Source organism: Biomphalaria glabrata, chromosome 5 (genome assembly GCF_947242115.1).
Source record: "Biomphalaria glabrata chromosome 5, xgBioGlab47.1, whole genome shotgun sequence".
In the NCBI taxonomy this organism is placed as follows: domain Eukaryota; kingdom Metazoa; phylum Mollusca; class Gastropoda; family Planorbidae; genus Biomphalaria; species Biomphalaria glabrata.
Genome location: NC_074715.1, coordinates 51,888,424 through 51,911,468, shown reverse-complemented (window position 1 = coordinate 51,911,468; position 23,045 = coordinate 51,888,424). Strand labels below are relative to the sequence as shown.

General features: G+C 36.4%; 2 protein-coding genes across 4 annotated transcripts in view; both read right to left on the bottom strand.

Annotated features, from left to right (window-relative positions):
- Positions 1 to 1,138, bottom strand: part of LOC106058914 (uncharacterized) — a 99,131-nt gene extending 97,993 nt beyond the window's left edge. For all 3 annotated transcript variants that reach the window (XM_056030263.1, XM_056030261.1, XM_056030264.1), the window contains exon 1: positions 881 to 1,138. The gene's annotated coding sequence lies outside the window, so the exon portion shown is untranslated. The remainder of the gene's footprint in view (positions 1 to 880) is intronic.
- The window catches only part of LOC129926351 (uncharacterized), a 29,051-nt gene extending 13,479 nt beyond the window's left edge, over positions 1 to 15,572 (bottom strand). The window contains exons 1-2 of the mRNA XM_056029691.1: positions 15,395 to 15,572; positions 15,061 to 15,168 (exon numbers count right to left, since the gene is read on the bottom strand). Coding sequence (XP_055885666.1) covers positions 15,061 to 15,168; positions 15,395 to 15,572 — 286 coding nt within the window. The remainder of the gene's footprint in view (positions 1 to 15,060; positions 15,169 to 15,394) is intronic.
- Between the last annotated feature and the right edge of the window lie 7,473 nt (positions 15,573 to 23,045).

Genomic DNA, 23,045 nt, shown 5'->3' with positions numbered 1-23,045 from the left:
TAAACTAATCACGTTACTTTACAATAGCGTTCACTGTCTGTTTAGGTAATTCCCTAACTCTATTTATGTCACGACGACTCATTTCCAAAATTCAGTCGATGGGATATTAATACATGGCACGTCTTAGTTCTCAAAACAATACGAGTGAGTCATTCATTTGTAGCTTCTAATCATTATATCTTTCATTTTTACCTTATATTTCACTGGCACAAAGACATAAACTAAATAATAATAATAATAATAATAATAAGGCTTGTCTTCGAGTCCGAAGATTAGGGAGGAATGCAGTATTCCCCGTGGCTGCGCAGCCCCAGCTATGACATAGACTAAATAGACTAATTAAAAAAAACATTGTATAATACTCGAACACAGCTATCACAGCTACCATCTCTGGGAGAGATTTTTCATGAAAGATGCTTTTCCAAATCACTCACGATTCTTAAAGACAACCTGCACTCATTAAACACTGTTACATCAGATCTGAACGAAGTGGTCGTCTCCTTTCCATTAGGACTAAAACAGAAAGATTTAAAATCTCACTTATCCCACTTTCGGTCAGAGAGTCACAAGATCATCTGTCGTCAACGAGAAGTACATAGAGGTCTAATTTATAAAGCGCTGGTTGTAAGTGTGTATGTGTTGCGTGTGTGAATATTGTTCGTATTTGCATCAATATTGTTATTGTTACGGTAGTCACGCTGACGCTGCGGTGGTCAATTGTTGTGAAACTGAATTTCCATTTGATTGGACCAATAAAAATTATCTTTTCTTATCTTATCTTATCTATCATAATGCAAAGGCTCCCGAGAACTTCGCGTTAAACACATAGACAAATCCCAGCACACATCCATAATGTGTAGAAGATGACACAGGCATTTACCTTTTAAAATTTAACACATCACTATTAAGATAAGCTTATGTCTGGAACGATACAGCGTGTTTTGTCTAAACGTTATACTCCGGATCAAGCTGACCATGGAATAGTGTGGTCAGTACGGTCCATCCTAATGTCCACATGTTCAAGAAAACAAAACACTTGATGGTCCAACGAGTGAAATGAATACGAACTGAGAAGAACCAGAAACAGGGGAGAGTATCAATGAACTTAAGGACTAGATCAGGTACAGCTGTCTGCCGCACTACCCCACAGCACTCTGGAACTTCAACGCTCACGCAGACACCCCCCTCTCTCTTTCTCCCCCCCTCCCCCCACTCCCCCGCCTTATATCAAGATGGCCCGGGTAACTGTCTTAGAACCTGTGATGCCATTCAATGATTGGTGTGTCGCCTCAGACTCTATTTAACTCGCCCCCCCCCCCAACCTCCCAACAGTCCGTCCAGTCCCCCTTCTATCCCACGTGATTTTTTTTGTGTGTGTGTTTGTTTTCAAACATTTAAACCAGCAGGCGTCAACTCTATGGAGAAAGAGAGAAAATGTGAGACGGGAGACGTAACAGCAATGTGGGAGAGTAAAAGACAAGAAATTAATACAAGCAATATATAGAATACTTTTATTTATTTTTTTAATTAAATAAAATATAAAGAGGAAGAACCGCACAATAACTGTAGCATATCTTAATACTGCAATATTTATCTACCCTTTTTCTATATAAAACAAATTGATCAGCGAAATGGAAGTGGGAAAAAATAACGTGTACAAATGTGTACTAGAGAAAGTGAGTTGTGCCCCAGTCTCGGTTGGCATTGCCTGTTAGTTGTTCACCTCGGGTCAAGACGGTGAAAAGCACCAGAAACCTCTGAATCGAATGAGGAAGTAAGACTGACTGAATTCACTTGAAGTCAGCAGCAGTTGTCTTGGGTACTTGGAGCAGTACAGACGTTTGACGACTTGTATTGTTACCCGCTGTGATGTGGACGTGATTTAGTGGTAAAGTTGAATGTACACACTATTCTAGAGGACTTAGTATATTTGATAGAACATAGAAGGCAGGAGAGCCGCTGGTCGCCCACTTTTAACTGTATACGGATGTATGCAAACGCGACATGAAGCTCTTCAAAATCGACACCAGCAGCTGGGAAAATGTAGCACTGGATAGATCCACATGGAGAGAGAGAATAAAGGAAGGGTCTGGGATTGCAGATGTCATACACAACAGAAGCAGAAAGAAGGGGGAAAAATGCAACGACACCTGGTGATTATATATGCCCAATCTGCGACCGCAGCTGTGTAGCAAGGATTGGCCTTCTTAGTCACACAAGAAGTTGCAAAGGGAAAAGATTATCTCCCGAAACGTAAAATGCCATAGAACATAGTATATCTGATACCGCTGTGATGTTGAGTGCATGGCTATTATGATTATCATTATAAATATTATTACTATGAAAAAAGAGTGAAAAAGAAGTATGATCTTCCACTAACTTTGCTAATTAAATTTATAGACATCTTAAAGGCATCACACACACACATTGGGGCAATACGAATTTCACCCATACCATCATTCAGAACTTCTTTAAAGACACACACAGAAAATCGAAACAGATGATAGTTCAAAGACACTTTGAGATGAAATCATTTAGAATCGACCCAAATTAATACAGAGACAGAGACGTAGTCAGACACACACAGACACAAAGTAGTGTTCAGAATCACATTTAAACACAATCACCGAAATCATATCGGGGTCGCATTAAATCAATTATAAAAGATAGCCCTGTAGACACACAGACACACGTAAAGGACCTTTCACACACACTTTTAGACACACGTAAAGGACCTTTCACAGACACTTTTAGACACACGTAAATGACATTTCACAGACACTTTTAGACACACGTAAAGGACATTTCACAGACACTTTTAGACACACGTAAATGACCTTTCACACACACTTTTAGACACACGTAAAGGACCTTTCACACACACTTTTAGACACACGTAAAGGACATTTCACAGACACTTTTAGACACACGTAAAGGACCTTTTACAGACACTTTTAGACACACGCAAAGGACCTTTCACAGACACTTTTAGACACACGTAAAGGACCTTTCACAGACACTTTTAGACACACGTAAAGGACCTTTCACAGACACTTTTAGACACACGTAAATGACCTTTCACAGACACTTTTAGACACACGTAAAGGACCTTTCACAGACACTTTTAGACACACGTAAAGGACCTTTCACACACACTTTTAGACACACGTAAAGGACATTTCACACACACTTTTAGACACACGTAAAGGACATTTCACACACACTTTTAGACACACGTAAAGGACCTTTCACAGACACTTTTAGACACACGTAAAGGACATTTCACACACACTTTTAGACACACGTAAAGGACCTTTCACAGACACTTTTAGACACACGTAAAGGACCTTTCACACACTTTTAGACACACGTAAAGGACCTTTCACAGACACTTTTAGACACATCAAGGACAGACACGGACGTGATTATCTTCTATTTTGATGTAACATCTGTAAAATATAAGATAAGGCATTCAAGTACACATTAAGGATCTTTCACAGAGACACCACACATACACGCACAGACTTATTTACCTACATATAGTCGAACAGTTTTTTTTTTCTGTATCTTCTCTGTGTACATATGAAGAGCAACTATTGTATGTGTTAGCACAGCTTAAGACACATTTTAAGACATCTGAGACTCCAGGTTTAAAAAAAAAAGATTAAAATCGAACACACACTCAGACACCCAGGCAGACATCGTGATGTGGTTCCATCCCTTGTCATATATTTATCACATAGATGATGATATCTCGACTGGACGCCTTGTGTCCACCAAAGTCTTCACTGACCACTGGGGATATGTGTCCCCCCCCTAATTGCATGCTGGGGTTGTCTCCCCTGTGTTTGCTGATATACGTGCAGCCATTACTGAGTAAGGTCCCCTTGAGACTTGAAATAAAGTTATGTCTGCAGTTTGAGCAATGAGAGAGAGAGAGAGAGAGAGAGAGAGAGTGAGAGAGAGAGAGAGAGAGAGAGAGAGAGAAGAGAAACAGAAAATTACAGAGAAGGAATGACTGACAAATAGAGGCAGTGAGAGAGAGAGAGAGAGAGAGAGAAAGAGGAAGAGAGAGAGAGAGAGAAAGAAAGAGAAAGAGAGAAGAGAAACAGAAAATTACAGAGAAGGAATGACTGACAAATAGAGGCAGTGAGAGAGAGAGAGAGAGAGAGAGAAAGAGATATACAAAGAAAACAGACAGAAGAAAAAGAGATATGGAGCAATCATTAGAAACATTTCAGTTTATATCATGGAATTTTTGGTTTCTATTTTATTTTTTTTACATTTTCTAAAAATAATTACACCAGATTTACAGTTTTTATTTAAAAAAATATTTCTGCAAGTTTGAAATCTTAGTGTGGAAGAGAGAGAGAGAGAGAGAGAGAGAGAGAAGCAGGGGGACAATGTTATAGAATATAGACCGACTTGATAACGTCACTTCCTCTTTACCCTTGAGGCTATCACATTCTTTGGGACGGAGGCCAATAAAGGTAGAGACAAACTGGCAGCCTTTAAGAATCTGACCAGAAGTTGACCACTGGTCACTCACAGGAAATAGTTGATGCTCAGAGTTCTCTAGGCTAGATTTACAGTCAGTCAAAGTACGAAGTTAAACTAAACTATACAGTCAGTCTATGTACAAAACTAAACTAAACTTACAGACAGTGTATGTACGAAACTAAACTAAGTTTACAGACAGTCTATGCACAAAGCTTAACTAAACTTACAGACAGTCTATGTACGAAAGTAAACTAAGTTTACAGTCAGTCTATGCACAAAACTAAACTAAACTTACAGACAGTCTATGTACGAAAGTAAACTAAGTTTACAGTCAGTCTATGCACAAAACTAAACTAAACTTACAGACAGTCTATGTACGAAACTAAACTAAGTTTACAGCCAGTCTAGCTACAAAACCACACAGAGTAGTGAACCAGTGAAATTAACGCATTCCCTTTACATATCGGACTCACTATATAGCCTCGTTTACTTGTTGATTGCTTTACAAACGTTTTGTTTGCTTTACATGTTTTTTGGATGCTCCTCTAGAGTAGAAGGTTATTACCTCCTTGCCCAAACCTCCCACAGAACGATGGGGAATGGCGGTGAGCAGGGATGGAACCCGGGACCCTTGACATTAGGTTAAGGCGTATACCACACAACCAGGCAGCTATCCATACAAGTAGCTTACTACATAGGCTTAACATAGGTAGCCTAATGTATTTATAAATTGTTTTCTGTAATCGTACATGATTATATCTCCAACCAGGACGTTTTGAAACTGGAAAATATGCACATCATCTATGCTCTTCTGACATAGAGAGACAGAAGATGTCTGCAAGCGAGATATGGGAACCTTAGGCATCAATTAAAGTATATGGGAGGAGATAGCCCAAGACCGGTCAGCATGGAGACAGACTGTGCGTGCTGGTACGAACCTCGCCGAGAGCAAAAGAAACGAAGCTTCCTTAGTCAAGAGAAAGAAAAAGAAAGCTGCCTTACCAGCTAGCACTAAGAAAGATACATATACATGCACGAACTGTGGCAAACTCTGCCGCTCCAGAATCGGCTTGATAAGTCACACCAGATTCTGCACCCGTCTCAAGACGAAACCAAAATCTGGGCACATCCATCGTCTTCCTAGACAGAGGGAGATATATACATAAGTTTAATGCCCGCTGAAGTTTGTCTCAAACCGGGAAACAGGTTTAGAATACAAGTTGTCAATGCACTACATGTTGAATGTCATGTTTGTTTACAATTTGTGTCAGCACAAAAAGCTTCAAACTCCATTTTGTTTCTCTAGTTTCATTACTACTACTTGGAATCTATCTCTATGTTATGAGTCAATGTCATCTTGTATTGTTACATAGACATAATTAAATCAGGCTTTTTGTTTGCCTTTGAAAGAAGCCTCGGCCAAAAATACCAAAATATGTATTGACCGTAAATATAGAATTATTTTATGGGGACTACAATTTATAGGAATGGGCGCGGGGGGGGGGGGGCGGGCGTGGAATCACGTGACCCTCTGGTAGTGTTGCGAGATAAAAAAAAATATACTAGTTTGAAATTCAAACTTTGAACGCTCTTTTTTTTACAAAGCTTATGTCAACTCTGTATGTCTGTATGTCTGTGTGTCTGTGCAACTGTCTGCCTGGAAAAAAATTTTTAGACCTTTTTTTTTCCACACCCAATCTCGGATCAAGATGAAATTTTGCACAATTATTTCTTGTATTCGATAACATAAGAATCAATTAAAAAAAAATTACGAATTAGTTCATTAACTAAAATAAGTAAATTACTTTGTGTGGTATCTCAAACAAGGGAAAAATAGTACTAAACTAATTGATACAGTTAATATAAGCCTTTTTAAACTCTTTCTCTCCTAATCGACGATACCATCGTTGATTTGACCTAATTAAATTAAATTATTATTTAATTTTTTTAAACTTGACTTTGAATTATATGAAAAGAGCATGCATTTTCCTTTAATTCTACACCAAATACAACATTTTCTGATTACAAACAACAAAGCTATTTAAGCCCAATCAAAACAGGGATAGTGAAATAGTAATGCGCAAAATGAAGAATTCCTTTAAAATGTGAAAAAATAATTACGGAGAGAAAGAGTTAAAGTCTTTTTTTTTTCTTTTGCTTGTTTGATAGCGAGATGGCGAAATAGGATTTCAGTTTGTTACTTTATGTCTCCGCGGTTGTAATGTTTAACTTGCTGTTGTTTATTGCAACTTTTATAGATATACTAGACCAGCGGTTCTCAACCTTTTATGCTCGCCGACCCCTTTTTACAATCCCCCACTCTGCCGCGACCCCCCCTCCCCACACACACACATACAGCAATAGAAGAGTAGACAATAACAATCCACATTTTCGATGGTCTTAGGCGCCCCTGGCAAATCGTCAATCGACCCCCAAGGGGGGTCGCGAACCACAGGTTGAGAACCCCTGTACTAGACAGATATTACCCGCTGCCCGCGGGTGTTAACTCGCGTATTGCTGATATAATCACTGATATTGTGCATTAGAAACAATTAAAGAAAATAATAATTTTATAAGTAAAGCGAATGGGTGAATTCATGAATTAAAAAAATATTACGAATGGAGCTAAAAAATAGCGAATTGACCTGAATTCAATTTTTTATGAAAACATGGCCGAACGAACGTAGATCTATGCAAAAATGCTTTAGAAAAACATATTTGAATGTTAATTTGATTAATATACGAAATGAATGGACTATAATTAATATGTTCATGTGTTCAATTATAAAACTAGTTGTATCATCTTAGAGTGGAATTACAGTTTTAGACCTAGGAATAGAGAGATGTGTAACATTTCGCGTAATGTCTAATGTAAAAATGTTCCTCGGGAATACTCAATTCGCAGATATAAGGAACGAATTTACGTAAAAATGCATTTGAAACACACATTTGAAGCTTAATTTTATCAAATAATAAAATCAATAGACTTTATTTTGTAATTTGATGTGCCAAAGTAAAAAAATTACCTGCGCAAAGTATAGTTTCTAAAATTAGATCTAGATCTAGATCCTTTCGATCTTTTCATGTAAATATGGTAAACATAGCATAGATCGATGAAGTTATAATGCTTTCATAGAGTTGGTCAATTTTGATTGTTTGAGTTTGTTTTAGGGCTACAATACATACACTACGGTCTAAGTTAGTACCCAAGGAACATTTCTGCCAAGTTTTAGCGGGATTAGTTTGACAAATGCGCCGTCAATGTGTAACATATACACATACATACATACGCCTTACTTTCTACTTTATAGTCTAGATAAACAGTGTCTAACTAACTATCTAACTAAATAAATATATATAATATATTATATACTTACAAATGTTAAAAAAAAACGAAATTTTGTTGTGCTACAAAATCCTTTTTTTAAATTTTAAATTCGAGTCTTGGTGGGTTAATCCTGGCACGTGAGCTAGACGCACACGCTGTGTAGGGGAAAACATTTTGTTGTCTTTCTTTGAAGCCTGTCTAGGGGGAGATAATCTAATAGCGGTGTCACTTTAGCTCAACAAAGGGGGAGAACTACCGTGGTCCAGCGCTGGGTCGGTGTGTAAATTAGAGCGGGATCTACTCCTTCGTCTGTCAGTGGGTCGGTCTATCTATATATTAGATTACAGAGTATGGCAGTCGCTAGTTTATTCACTTATTCAATTAGCCAGACTGTCCGTCTGTCCCGTTTTTTTTTTATATTAGTTACATCAGACTCGGTATCATGTTACATGTGAAACAATGTGTCCGTCCATCTACAGAGTTCCTACTTATCCAACTATCCATTAGTTACTGTACATCAGTGGTCATAATGATAGTATATTTTCTTACTACGCAACATGTCCACGCGCACTCTGTCTGTCTGTCTGTCTGTCTGATAAAAAGCTGGAACACAATTAGTCATTGACAAGACATGAATAGATAAAAAAAAATGAAACAATTACTCAATTAAATACTGGTAATTAATTATTTTGTTTGATACCAAAAAAGGGAAATTAATCCTTCAGTATTCACAGATACTGCTAAATATGTAGGGTTTCGTTCACTTAGATATTTGATCACGTTATTTCCACAACACCCATTCTTGGATCAAGTGAAACATGAAACATTTTTTTTACCTAAAAAAAAAAAAGAAACCAATTACAATTTTATCCAATTAGTCAATTGATTATTGATTGTTAACTATTTGGTTTGATATCGAATAAGGGCTATTAATTCACGTGAGGGCCTACTAGTTTGTTTGGATTGTTTTGTTTGTTTTGTTTTGTTTATTTTCTTTGTTTTGTTGGGTTTGCTTGGTTTACATGTTTTAAATGCTCCACCAGAATTGAAGATTAATTCATCTTAGCCTAAACATCTCTCAGGCCTGTGTGGGATGAAGGCGGACAGGACGAGGTTCGAACCCGGGACCTTTCAAAGAATAGTTAGTCAGTAATTTCTTTTAATTAAATATTGTCCATCATGTCTACTTACTTACTGGCTCTTTTTTTTTTTACAGTGTCTGTGTTTGGGGGAACATTAATAGACTCTGTTTAAAAAAATAAGATTAAAAAAAATTGAAAAACGATGCAAGTACATTAGATGTCATTGCATCTAGAAATGACATCTATTGGAAGTAGAAAGACGCTTTGCCGTGACGACCAGCAATTGAAGTTCACGACTCTCCTTTGATCATACTATAGCACTCGTAGTACTGTATGTGTCTTAGAATGAGCCCAATGTCTGACATAGCCTTCATGGTAAATAAATTATAGCTTTTCTATCGCGCTACTTTCATGCTTATAGCACGCTCAGAGCGCTTTGGTCCAATCTCAGTTGTGGACCAGTGTGTGTGTGGGAGGGGGGTGTATCTAGGAGAAGGTTTTTCCGCGCTGCCTTTAGGCGCTCAGTAAACACAACTCTGCCCGAGTCGGGTGTCGAACCTCGAGCCCCCTTCACAGGTAGCCAAGCCAAGTTCAAGCGCACTTGGCCTCTCGAGCATGCCTTTAAAATTGAGGGGTGTGTCATTATGGGAGAAATTTCAAAGTATCCTAAATGTTTTACTTCCAGTAATGTCTTACTTTGGCATAATTATAAATTGCTTTAGTTTTCTACAACATAGATATGTGTCGACTTATACAGGCTTAGTTTCATGTGGTCAAATAATGTCATAGTGGGTCAGTCTTACCCAACAAATCTACTTTTCCCCATCTGACCACACATACACACATATACTTCTTCCTATCTGACCACACATACACACATATACTTCTTCCTATCTGACCACACATACACACATATACTTCTTCCTATCTGACCACAAATATACTTCTTCCTATCTGACCACAAATATACTTCTTCCTATTTGACCACACATATACACTTATACTTCTTCCTATCTGACCACACATACACACATATACTTCTTCCTATCTGACCACAAATATACTTCTTCCTATCTGACCACACATACACACATATACTTCTTCCTATCTGACCACACATACACACATATACTTCTTCCTATCTAACCACAAATATACTTCTTCCTATCTGACCACAAATATACTTCTTCCTATTTGACCACACATATACACTTATACTTCTTCCTATCTGACCACACATACACACATATACTTCTTCCTATCTGACCACAAATATACTTCTTCCTATTTGACAACAAATATACTTCTTCCTATTTGACCACACATATACTTCTTCCTATCTGACCACACATATACTTCTTCCTATCTGACCACACATACTTCTTCCTATCTAACCACAAATATACTTCTTCCTATCTGACCACAAATATACTTCTTCCTATTTGACAACACATATACACATATACTTCTTCCTATCTTACCACACATATACTTCTTACTATCTGACCACAAATATACTTCTTCCTGTTTGACCACACATATACTTCTTCCTATCTGACCACACATATACACATATACTTTTTCCTATCTGACCACACATACACACATATACTTCTTCCTATCTAATCACAAATATACTTCTTCCTATCTGACCACACATATACTTCTTCCTATCTGACCACACATATACACATATACTTCTTCCTATCTTACCACACAGATACACATATACTTCTTCCTATCTGACCACACATATACACATATACTTCTTCCTATCTGACCACACATATACTTCTTCCTATCTGACCACACATATACACATATACTTCTTCCTATCTGACCACACATATACTTCTTCCTATCTGACCACACATATAATTCTTCCTATTTCCTATCTGACCACACATATACTTCTTCCTATCTGACCACACATATACACATATAATTCTTCCTATTTGACCACACATATACACATATACTTCTTCCTATCTGACCACACATATACACATATACTTCTTCCTATCTGACCACAAATATACTTCTTCCTATCTGACCACAAATATACTTCTTCCTATTTGACCACACATATACACATATACTTCTTCCTATCTGACCACACATATACACATATACTTCTTCCTATCTGACCACACATATACACATATACTTCTTCCTATCTGACCACACATATACTTCTTCCTATCTGACCACACATATACACATATACTTCTTCCTATCTGACCACACATATACTTCTTCCTATCTGACCACACATATACACATATACTTCTTCCTATCTGACCACACATATACTTCTTCCTATCTGACCACACATATAATTCTTCCTATTTCCTATCTGACCACACATATACTTCTTCCTATCTGACCACACATATACACATATACTTCTTCCTATCTGACCACACATATACACATATACTTCTTCCTATCTGATCACACATACTCACATATACTTCTTCCTATCTGACCACACATATACATATATACTTTTTCCTATCTGAACACACATATACTTCTTCCTATCTGACCACACATACACACATATACTTCTTCCTATCTGACCACACATATACTTCTTCCTATCTGACCACACATATACACATATACTTCTTCCTATCTGACCACACATATACACATATACTTCTTCCTATCTGACCACACATATACACATATACTTCTTCCTATCTGACCACACATATACACATATACTTCTTCCTATCTGACCACACATATACTTCTTCCTATCTGACCACACATATAGACATATACTTCTTCCTATCTGAACACACACACACACACACATACTTCTTCATATCTGACCACACATATACACATATACTTCTTCCTATCTGACCACACATATACGTCTTCCTATCTAACGATCAGATGTACTACTCCCCATTTGACCACGCCATTTTCAGGGTGTCCCCCCCGGGAAGGTCAATCAGAGACAGAAACATGACAGGAATTCAAAATATGTCATGACATCGTCTGACATGACAAATACACTTAACCATTAACGTCCAGTGGATTGAGATTTGAGATATAGGACCAAGGGAAGGGAAAAAAAAAGGGGGGGGATAATAAAGGGGGGATAAATCATTGGATTTCTTGGGAAGGAAATTACCTCCCTTTGAGACTTGGAAATTGACTTTCTTTGAAGGTTTCACCTCTTCGCAACAATTCAATTAAAAGCACCAACTTTTTGAATCACCAAGAGTCGTGTGTTGATTTAACTTTGTGATTCATAGGGACCAACATAATACAGATAGACATTTGTTTCGGAATTGTCTGTTGACAAAGACTACATCAAACAATTTCATTTACATGAGCAGCTGAGAATGGACTCTGTGGGAAGTTGAAGTTTCACCGCGTCTCAGACACATCTGTTGAATGTGACTCACTCACATCTATTTAATGTGATTTATACACATCTTTTCATTGTGATTTACAGACATCTATTCCATGTGATTTACACACATCTATTCAAATCGATTTACATACATCTATTCAATGTGATTTACACACATCTTTTCGGTTTGATTTACACACATCTATTCAATTTGATTTACACACATCTATTCAATGTGATTTACACACATCTTTTCAGTTTGATTTACACACATCTATTATTCGGTTTGATTTACACACATCTATTCAATGTGATTTACACACATCTTTTCAGTTTGATTTACACACATCTATTCAATTTGATTTACACACATCTATTCAATGTGATTTACACACATCTTTTCAGTTTGATTTACACACATCTATTCCACTTGATTTACACACACCTTTTCAATCAATGTGCATGACTAAATGCATGACGCGTAGGACGTAATCATCTGTTATACCGAGGTAACGTCTGTATTATATAAGATAAGATAAGATTTACACACATCTATTTAATGTAACTTACGCATCTATTCATTATCGTCTTAATTTTATTCAAACATAATTTGTGATTTTTTTTCCTTGGCACCCATGAGTCAAACCAATGAATCACTCAGTCAGAGATGAAAGAAAAATAAAACTATTGACCCAAGAATCTATTTGACATCCTCAACCAAAGAAATTTTTTTAAAAAGTGAAAAAAAAAAGGGTTGTCTCCTCTTCCCTCTAACATTCTCTCCCTTACAAACCACGAATCTAAATCTAAAGAAGATATCCCTGCAGTAGTACATGTTAACAAAAATGAGTTGGCAAGACTATAGAAATATATCTATCATACTTTCTTATGTCCCCTTTTTATTTTCATGAAACTATTGTTGGCTTTCTCTTTAAGAAGGTAACATGCGCAGAGAAGGAGAAAGGAAATGACTTTAAAAAAAATTGGATACAGTGCAAATATCACTAGATTTTATAACTCTCAATATTTGAGTATTGGTAAATGGCCATCAAGACTGTAAAATCTGGCCAGCATATCTTTGTATTATCGAGTCGGATTGTGCCGGTTTGCCCATTCCTTTTACGACAGGCTGTAAAATACAAGATTGGAAAACAAACCAACAACGCGAGACTGTATAACAGTGATGTAATGCAAGCAGCCATATTGGAATACTATTAAGCTAAGGCTAATACGATTTTTGAAACCATGTGTTTGTACTTTTATTTTGACAAGTCCAAAGGAGAGACAGCCATTTTCTGACCGATAGTTTAATGAGGAATATTGGCTTCATTTAGAGGTGTTTACTTTTAACAAAATTAGACTAAAACGGCAATTTATGATAGTAACGTGTGGCGCTGAAGACTGGAGTTAAATAACTTGAGCAACGAACAACTTTTAGCTGACCTGAGTTATGAGCTTACAACAAGAATTGTAACAAGAAAAACATTAAAAATACTTCTTTAAGCAGACAATACCTCCTTTATACAGCTCATAGAGCGATAGTTTTTACTCTTAATACAGCGGTTCTCAACCTTTTATGCTCGGCGACCCCTTTTTACAATCCCTCACTCTGCCGCGAACCCCCCCTCCCCCCCGCATACACACACAGCATTAGAAGAATAGACAAAAACAATCCATTTTTTCAATGGTCTTTAGCGACCCCTGGCAAATCGTCAATCGACCCCCAAGGGGGTCGCGACCCACAGGTTGAGAACCCCTGTCTTAATAACTTATGAATGTAAATTAACAAAAAACAATGGAACATTTTTTTACTCCGCTCCCTCTCCTAGATCCCCCCTTTCCGCAGAGAAAGAATCCTGGTCAAGCGAATGTATAGATCTAGTACACTTTATACTATTCCAATGAGAGACCTTTAGATCTAGAAAGACAATGTGCAAAATTTTCCTGAACATTAAATTTTTTAAACTCTTGAAAAAAAAAAGCCTTACATTAGGAAATTAACGTTACAATCATTTTAAAACGGATGTTGGATCTAGACCTAGATCTAGTTCTGTAGCTAAATTATTATTTTCTTTTTTTTTTTACTTTAAAAAAACATTATAACAGTCAAACGAGTTTTCCCAGTGTGACCAACGAGCTAGTAATTCTTTTCTCAACGATAGACATCAACTGTTACATTTCGTTCAGGTTTCACCCTACACCCACCCTCCAGGTTTCATAAAGTTCTGACTTTCAATAAAGGCATTGTGAAACAACAACATGAAATTGCGCATAACAAAAACAATAAGTAAAAAAAATTCTAACCGCATAGATTTATTATTATTATCTTATCTTATATATAATACAGACGTTACTTCAAAAAAAGAATATGATTACGTCCTACGCGTCATGCATCTAGTCAGGGACGTTAACCATGACTTATATTCTGCCGCAAACTACAGAGAATTAGATTTGCTGTCTTACTTCTCATTCACAAGCAGGTGTGTGTCTGTGTGCTGGAAGTGGGACAAAATAATTGTGATAAAATTAAATATTTTCTAGAAGCGACGTTTTATTTTAATTTTCTGATATTTCAAATAGATGGACATTAAACTTACTCTACTTCTTGTTTTAATATCCTATTCTATTTAAATCGGATGTGAGGTTCTGTTAGACGACCAAACGAGAACCATTGTTGGTAAAATAAATGGCGATCTCTGCAGACGTCCTCATGGGTATCCTCCCTTGGCCCCTCGTCATTTCCGTTTTCAAATCGTCTGCCAGACAGTGTGACCTACTTTTGACTGTAAGCTGTACATACTCTCGCAGGAATACTTTCAATTTGGTGCAGTAAATTGATCTACGATTTGACCCGACAACATCGGCTTTAATATCGATAATGGCCGCTGAATAAGGAAATGAAATAAATTCCAACAGTTTCAAGTTAAACGGAGAAACTTAGCGTTTGGCTCCCTCTGCCGGTACGCTGACCTGTATAAATTAATGCAATGAGACAATATAATTGTGTTTTAAAGGCGCATTCTTTTTGTAAAAGTGTGTAGGGATATTTTCTGTGAATGGTCGTGTTTAATAAATGTTTTCATTGATCTTGTTTAGCCATGCAGCACCAACTTTGTAGAACTTGTAGTCTTTTTGAAGTCTTTTTGAAGTCTTTTATGTAGTCTTTCATGTAGTCTTTCATGTAGTCTATTGTGTAGTCTTTTATGGAGTCTTTTATGAAGTCTTTTATGTAGTCTTTTATGTAGTCTTTTATGTAGTCTTTCATGTAGTCTTTTATGTAGTCTTTCATGTAGTACTTTCATGTAGTCTTTTATGTCGTCTTTCATGTAGTACTTTCATGTAGTCTTTCATGTAGTCTTTTATGTAGTCTTTCATGTAGTACTTTCATGTAGTCTTTTATGTAGTCTTTTATGTTGTATTTTAATGTAGTCTTTCATGTTGTACTTTCATGTAGTCTTTCATGTAGTTTTTCATGTAATACTTTCATGTAGTCTTTTATGTAGTTCTTTCATGTAGTATTTTATGTAGTCTTTCATGTAGTAATTTTATGTAGTCTTTCATGTAGTCTTTCATGTAGTACTTTCATGTAGTTCTTTCATGTAGTCTTTCATGTAGTCTTTTATGTAGTCTTTCATGTAGTACTTTCATGTAGTCTTTCATGTAGTCTTTTATGTTGTATTTTTATGTAGTCTTTCGTGTAGTCTTTCATGTAGTACTTTCATGTAGTCTTTCATGTAGTTTTTCATGTAGTACTTTCATGTAGTCTTTTATGTAGTTCTTTCATGTAGTCTTTTATGTAGTAATTTTATGTAGTCTTTCATGTAGTCTTTTATGTAGTACTTTCATGTAGTTCTTTCATGTAGTCTTTCATGTAGTCTTTCATGTAGTACTTTCATGTAGTACTTTCATGTAGTCTTTTATGTAGTACTTTCATGTAGTCTTTCATGTAGTCTTTTATGTAGTCTTTTATGTAGTTCTTTTATGTAATCTTTCATGTAGTCTTTCATGTAGTCTTTTATGTAGTCTTTCTTGTAGTCTTTCATGTGGTCTTTCATGTAGTCTTTCATGTAGTACTTTCATGTAGTCTTTCATGTAGTCTTTCATGTAGTCTTTCATGTAGTACTTTCATGTAGTCTTTCATGTAGTCTTTCATGTAATCTTTCATGTAGTCTTTTATGTAGTCGTCATTCATGATCAGTCTATTTACTTGTGGCTTAAACTCAGGAGAGAACGCCGAAAAAAGAACTTAAATCAATCTCCGCCAGACTACTTTGACTGCGTTACAGCGGCGTAGCTAAGGCTTTGCCTCTATAAGGGCTCCTGTCCATTATGACATTTGACATCACGACATGAGATAATCGTGTAATATTTAATGTAAAACAACTTTGGTACACTCATTTTGGGGCCACCCTCAAGTGGGGGACAGGAGGGGATTCTCAAATTTGTAACAAAGTTTAACAATTAAAGTAGGTCACATCTGGGTCTGCCAAAACCAGGGAAAATAATCTACTCTTTATTAAACTACGAAGACAGTCTTTTTTTTTTTCGGTACAAGTTGCAAAAATGTTGTTTCTTTAAAATCATTATATAGTCCTTTAGGTCTATGGCTGTTTATAGCTACTTAGCCCCTAAATCGTCTGGTCTCCTTTGGCTGAAACTGCGCCAAATATTATTTTGGTATATTCGTATGACAAGAAGCGAAGTGAATGTTTTAGAGAAGAATAATGGAGTCTTAGTCATTGTGTAGGTGGTTCCATGTTCGACATGTGAGTAGATGTAGTTCCGTGTTTGACATGTGTGTTGATGTGGTTCCATGTTTGACTTGTGTGTGGATGTGGTTACATGTTTTACACGTGTGTGGATGTGGTTACATGTTTTACACGTGTGTGGATGTGGTTACATGTTTTACACGTGTGTGGATGTGGTTACATGTTTTACACGTGTGTGGATGTGGTTACATGTTTTACACGTGTGTGGATGTGGTTAAATGTTTGACTTGTGTGTGGATGTGGTTACATGTTTTACACGTGTGTGGATGTGGTTACATGTTTTACACGTGTGTGGATGTGGTTACATGTTTTACACGTGTGTGGATGTGGTTACATGTTTTACACGTGTGTGGATGTGGTTACATGTTTTACACGTGTGTGGATGTGGTTAAATGTTTGACATGTGTGTGGATGTGGTTCCGTGTGTGTGGATGTGGCTAAATGTTTGATATGTGTGGGAATGTGGTTCCATATTTGACACGTAAGTTGACGAAGTTCCACAAGGATGTGAATTATTATTAGGCCTCTAGATTGAAGGAAGTCAGGAAACAAGAAAGACAAATGAAGAAAATGATGTACGGGAAATAAAAAGGTTATTCAGGGGAGAAAAATCTAGGGGGGTATTCAGGGGAAAGAAATGTGAAAAGTCCGTCATAAGACGTTCATTATCAGGGATAAAATCTTGTCAATTGTTGACTGAGGCCGGACCTTATCCCTCCTCCCTCCATTCACTCTGCTTGTCCTCTCGACTCCTTGACCACTCCTGGACACGACATCCTCTTCCTCCTCTCACGAAAACTCAGATCGCTATTAATGTTGTATGTAGTAGCAGGACTTGACTGACTGAGTAGACGCACATGGTACCCCTAGACTGCTGGCCTGGAAGGGGGTGGTGATGTGGAATGACCCCGATGACCTCTCTTGACGGACATTTACGACCTGGTCCATTAGTCCGATCCTGTTTTTTTCCCCCTCGCTTTAAAACATGAGATGCTTACAAAATGAGAATCTTTCATCACATACTTTATTGTTATGAGCTGCTTATAATGATTTAGGAGTCTATTTTTTATTTAAAAAAAAAAGATCTAGAAAAGGGAGTCTACGCAAAGCTACAATGCCTGGTCATGTTGTATACGCCCTGGTCTGTTATTTGTCTTGGTGGTCCCTGGTTCATACACTGCCATTTGTCTTCCCCCGTCGTCCTTCGCTTGGTTTGGGCAAGGATGTAGAAGATCTTCAACTCTGAAGGAACGTACGAAACACGTCAAACATTGACAACAAGTTATTGGTCTAACGCTTTATCAGAGTTTAGGTTCTGTTGTTAAGTTGGAGGTAAGTGGTTTGAGTCCTTGTTGGAGCTCTTCCCTAAGTTTTCTGTAGCTTCTTTTCCTACATCCCTGAATAACAACTGTCTCCAAGAGGCACCAAGAAAAGTTTAAAGATGTGAAACAACATCAGGGTGTCTTGCAATGTTACAACTGAGATGACTCCAAGCATAAGACCGCCTGAGCTGTCTCCTACAACTGAGATGATTACTAACATAAGACAGCCTGAGCTATCTCCTACAACTGAGATGTCCCCTAGCATAAGACAGCCTGAGCTATCTCCTACAACTGAGATGACTCCTAGCATAAGACAGCCTGAACTATCTCCGCGCGTCACCTTTAGGTAGAATTGGACAAATAAAATGACTCCTCTTGTGTTCACCATGTGAATAAAATTCATTATGTTTAGCACCTAATATATTTCAATTTGAAAAGACATAAAGCAAAAAGTAATAATAACAAATGTCTCGGATAGCAACAGGCAATGGGAATTTATTTGACTAGCTATTTCGACGCCTTAATCGACAGATATGTTTATAATTCTGAAAACACTTTCGAATCCAAAATATGTTGGTTTTATTTAGTGTTATCATAGGATTGATGCTACCTAGTAAAGCTTTTTTTTTTTTTTGTTATTACAGGAATCTATGATAATTTCAACATGTTTGAAGAACTTATTGGCCGTAACTCTAAGGAAAAAAAAACAACAACAGATGGTTAGACATATTTCAGGAATCAAACTTTATCAAAGTCATGTCTAGAAAATCATCAAATTTTTTTTAGTAGTCCTAACTTAAAACCTTCAATCATCGGCCTTGGTGTTATGTATACTATTTTAATGTCATCAATATTACTGAATAAAAAGGCATTCTCCCGCCTCACAAGCCACTCTCCCTCTAATACATGCGTCTGTTAACAATCAGCAGATTGACACCCAGAGGTTTCCTCAATTCCCAATACCTTAAGATTTTTAAAAAAACCTGCATCATTCAATTTCTTTTTTTTTTCCTTCTTTTTCTTTCTTAATGTTTTGACATGTTACGGATTTAGGATTCTTGGCCATCAGTGGGGGGAACAGTTTTTGAGAATTCTGGTCTTGAGCTCAGGGACGTTCTCAAGAGATAGTTAGGGACACTTGCTATTCAAGTTTTGCTCGAAGAAAGTCAAGAGAGTTACACGGGCGCTATGGGAACTGTATGCTTGGGATCGAACTGTATGAAGCATGTGTGAATGTGTGTGAGGAGGGGTCATGTGTGTGTATGTGGGATAATTTAATTTCACATTGACCTGATTCCTTGACACTTTGATTTTCGACGCACGACAAAATGGCATTCTTTTCAAATAAACTGAAAACTGATTTGATTTCGATCTTAGACCTTTGTGACATACTTTAGAATTATGTCAGTGATTTCAGTGCTATTGGACCTAGATCTGTGCCTATAATCATGTAAGATTGTATAGTTATCTATTGTTTTTATAGTCTCGTCCTATTTTCCATGTTGTGTTCACTGAGACTCAGACTACGGTGTATAATGGGGACTAATATCACCTCTTCAGTCAAGTAAAAATGTATTTCCTTGTTTGAGATACTAAACTAAATATTTAATTACCAATAATTAATTACTTATTGGCTACTTTTATTTTATTGATTCTTGTGTTATCAGGTAAAAGAAATAATTGTGAAAAATTTCAGCTTGATCCGAGATTGGGTGTGGGAGAAATAACGTGTACAAAATTTTGACCAGTTAGAGTGAGTTGATTTAAGCTTTGTAAAATTTTTTGGATTCTGAAGAGTTTTGTTATTTCTTCACTTAGACATGTTTGTCCGGCATACGTTGGACATTGGGTCATTAGATTTAACTTTTAACAATATCATGACGTGTTGGTCACCCACTTCAACTGGAACACCGAGCTTAGTGATATTGCTCTTGTCTTCAAAAAATGGTGGAGTGTAATCTCAAAGCCACGAAGTCTTTTCAGACATTAGTTGATGACCAGTCCATACTCGCAGTTACAAGATTTGATAGACATTGCCATCCAAAGATGAAACAAAAGATACAAGACTAGGTTCATGTTAAGCCTACCTTTTGTGAATCTTACTTTTGTGAATCTTACTTCTGTGAATCTTACTTCTGTGAATCTTACTTTTGTGAATCTTACTTTTGTGAATCTTACTGTTGTGAATATTACTTCTGTGAATATTACTTTTGTGAATCTAACTTTTGTGAATATTACTTCTGTGAATCTTACTTTTGTGAATCTTACTTTTGTGAATCTTACTGTTGTGAATATTACTTCTGTGAATATTACTTTTGTGAATCTAACTTTTGTGAATATTACTTCCGTGAATATTACTGTTGTGTATCTTACTGTTGTGAATCTTACTTTTGTGAATCTTACTGTTGTGTATCTTACATTTGTGAATCTTACTTTTGTGAATTTTACTTTTGTGAATCTTACTGTTAAGAATTTTACTTTTGTGAATTTTACTTTTGTGAATTTTACTTTTGTGAATTTTACTTTTGTGAATTTTACTTTTGTGAATTTTACTTTTGTGAATTTTACTTTTGTGAATTTTACTTTTGTGAATTTTACTTTTGTGAATTTTACTTTTGTGAATTTTACTTTTGTGAATTTTACTTTTGTGAATTTTACTTTTGTGAATTTTACTTTTGTGAATTTTACTTTTGTGAATTTTACTTTTGTGAAATGTATTTTATCTTATCTTATAAATTACGGACGTTTCTTCAAAAGAAATGATAATTACGTCCTGCGCATTTCATGAATCTGCGTAAACGTGTAAATGTCATTAAGACCCAGATACTAGATCTTGACCAATGTCTTATCGTCTGCTCCAAAAACTGCTGTTCTTGCATTAAATTGATAATCAGTGACGACAGTATGGTGATAGAATGTTGAAATACAAATGAACTTTTTGCACGCTAACAAGAGAACAGACGATTAAGTTTCCAGGCTTTGAAAAGAGTTTTTATGCTTTGTTGTCATAAAACTTAACAAATACTTTTACTTTTGTCTGTTTATCTATCTATCTATCTATCTATCTATCTATCTATCTATCCGTCCGTCCGTCCGTCTGTCTATCTAACTATCTATCTACCTACCTATCTACCCATCTACCTATCTATCTATCTATCTATCTATCTATCTATCTATCTATCTATCTATCTATCTATCTATCTATCTATCTATCTATCTATCTATCTATCTATCTAACTATCTACCTATCTACCTATCTATCTAATCTATCTATCTATCTATCTATCTATCTATCTATCTATCTATCTATCTATCTATCTATCTATCTATCTATCTATCTATCTATCTAGGGTTAGGGAATCAAACAATGTTGGTCATCGCACTCATAATAGAAATTATAGAAACTATTCATTGAATCGTTGACCAAAAAACTAGCAGCATAAGCAGTATTTATATCAAAGAAAACATTATTACCATATAGGGTGTAGCCTGTATGGAAAAATTATTGGTGGATTGTGCTTGGAATTGAGTTTGTAGAGAAATACAGATATAAGGAAACTGTGCTAGAGAAAATTAAAGGGGAAAGAAATTGGAAAAAAGTAAACAGACGTCAGGTGTTAAAAAGTTGTGACAATGTCTGGTTGATAAGAAACAAAATATCAGAGGACAGACAAAATAGAGACGCAATTATCTCAGAGGGGGAGATAATGCTGCTGTTTCGTCATCACAACGTGAATTATGGTTCTTCAAAGCAAAATGAGCGGGAATTTTGTGTGTGTGTGTTTACTTCCGGTTTCATTGGAATCCTTGATAAGAGAAAATGTGAGAAGAAATGGAGAGAGGAAAAAAGAGAGAGGGAGAATTAGAGAATAAAATAGAGAGAAACAGAGAAAGGAAGAGCCGTAAAAAGGAAAAGATTGCATGTAAAAGAACACTGAAGGGGATTAAAAAAAAAAAAAGAAAATAGAGAGACAAAGAAAGTAAGGAGAAGAAAACTGGTCGAGAAAGAAGCAGTAAAAAAAAAAGAAACAACATCATTCAAGAGCAAAAGATATTTTAAAAAAGAGAGAAGAAAGAGAAAGAACGATAGATGGAGAGAGATAAAGAGAGAGAGAGAGACAGAGTGAGAGAGAAAGCAAGAGAGAGAGAGAGGGAGAGAGAGAAAAGGATTCAGTGAGAGAGAGAGAGAGAGAGAGAGAGAAAGAGGGCGAGAAAAGAGAGAAGACAAGAGAAAAATGACAAAGAGAATGAAATATAAAAATACATTCGTTGTTTTCTTGTTTAGTTCTACACTGTCTTCTCTCTTGTGAAACTATTGCGTTTGTTTTATGTAACAACAAACAGAGACTGCACATTAGAACATGATTTAATGGGAAAAGTTTCAGAAATGTCTTGTTGAGTCACATTCATGGCATCAAACCCTAACGCCAGATGTCACACAGTTCACGTTTCTCCCCATTCAAATTATGGAATGTGTGTCGAAGTGGTATGAACTTCTCTGCTACCTAGCACGGGGCTCCTGTTCGAATCCAGACTCAACATCACAGAAACCAGATATCCCCCCCCCCCCCGATGTAATCAAAAAAGTGATTGGACCATAGCGCACTGAACATACTAGCTACTAATGCACACAGAATAGATACGCAATACAAAGCACAATATTTGTTTAAA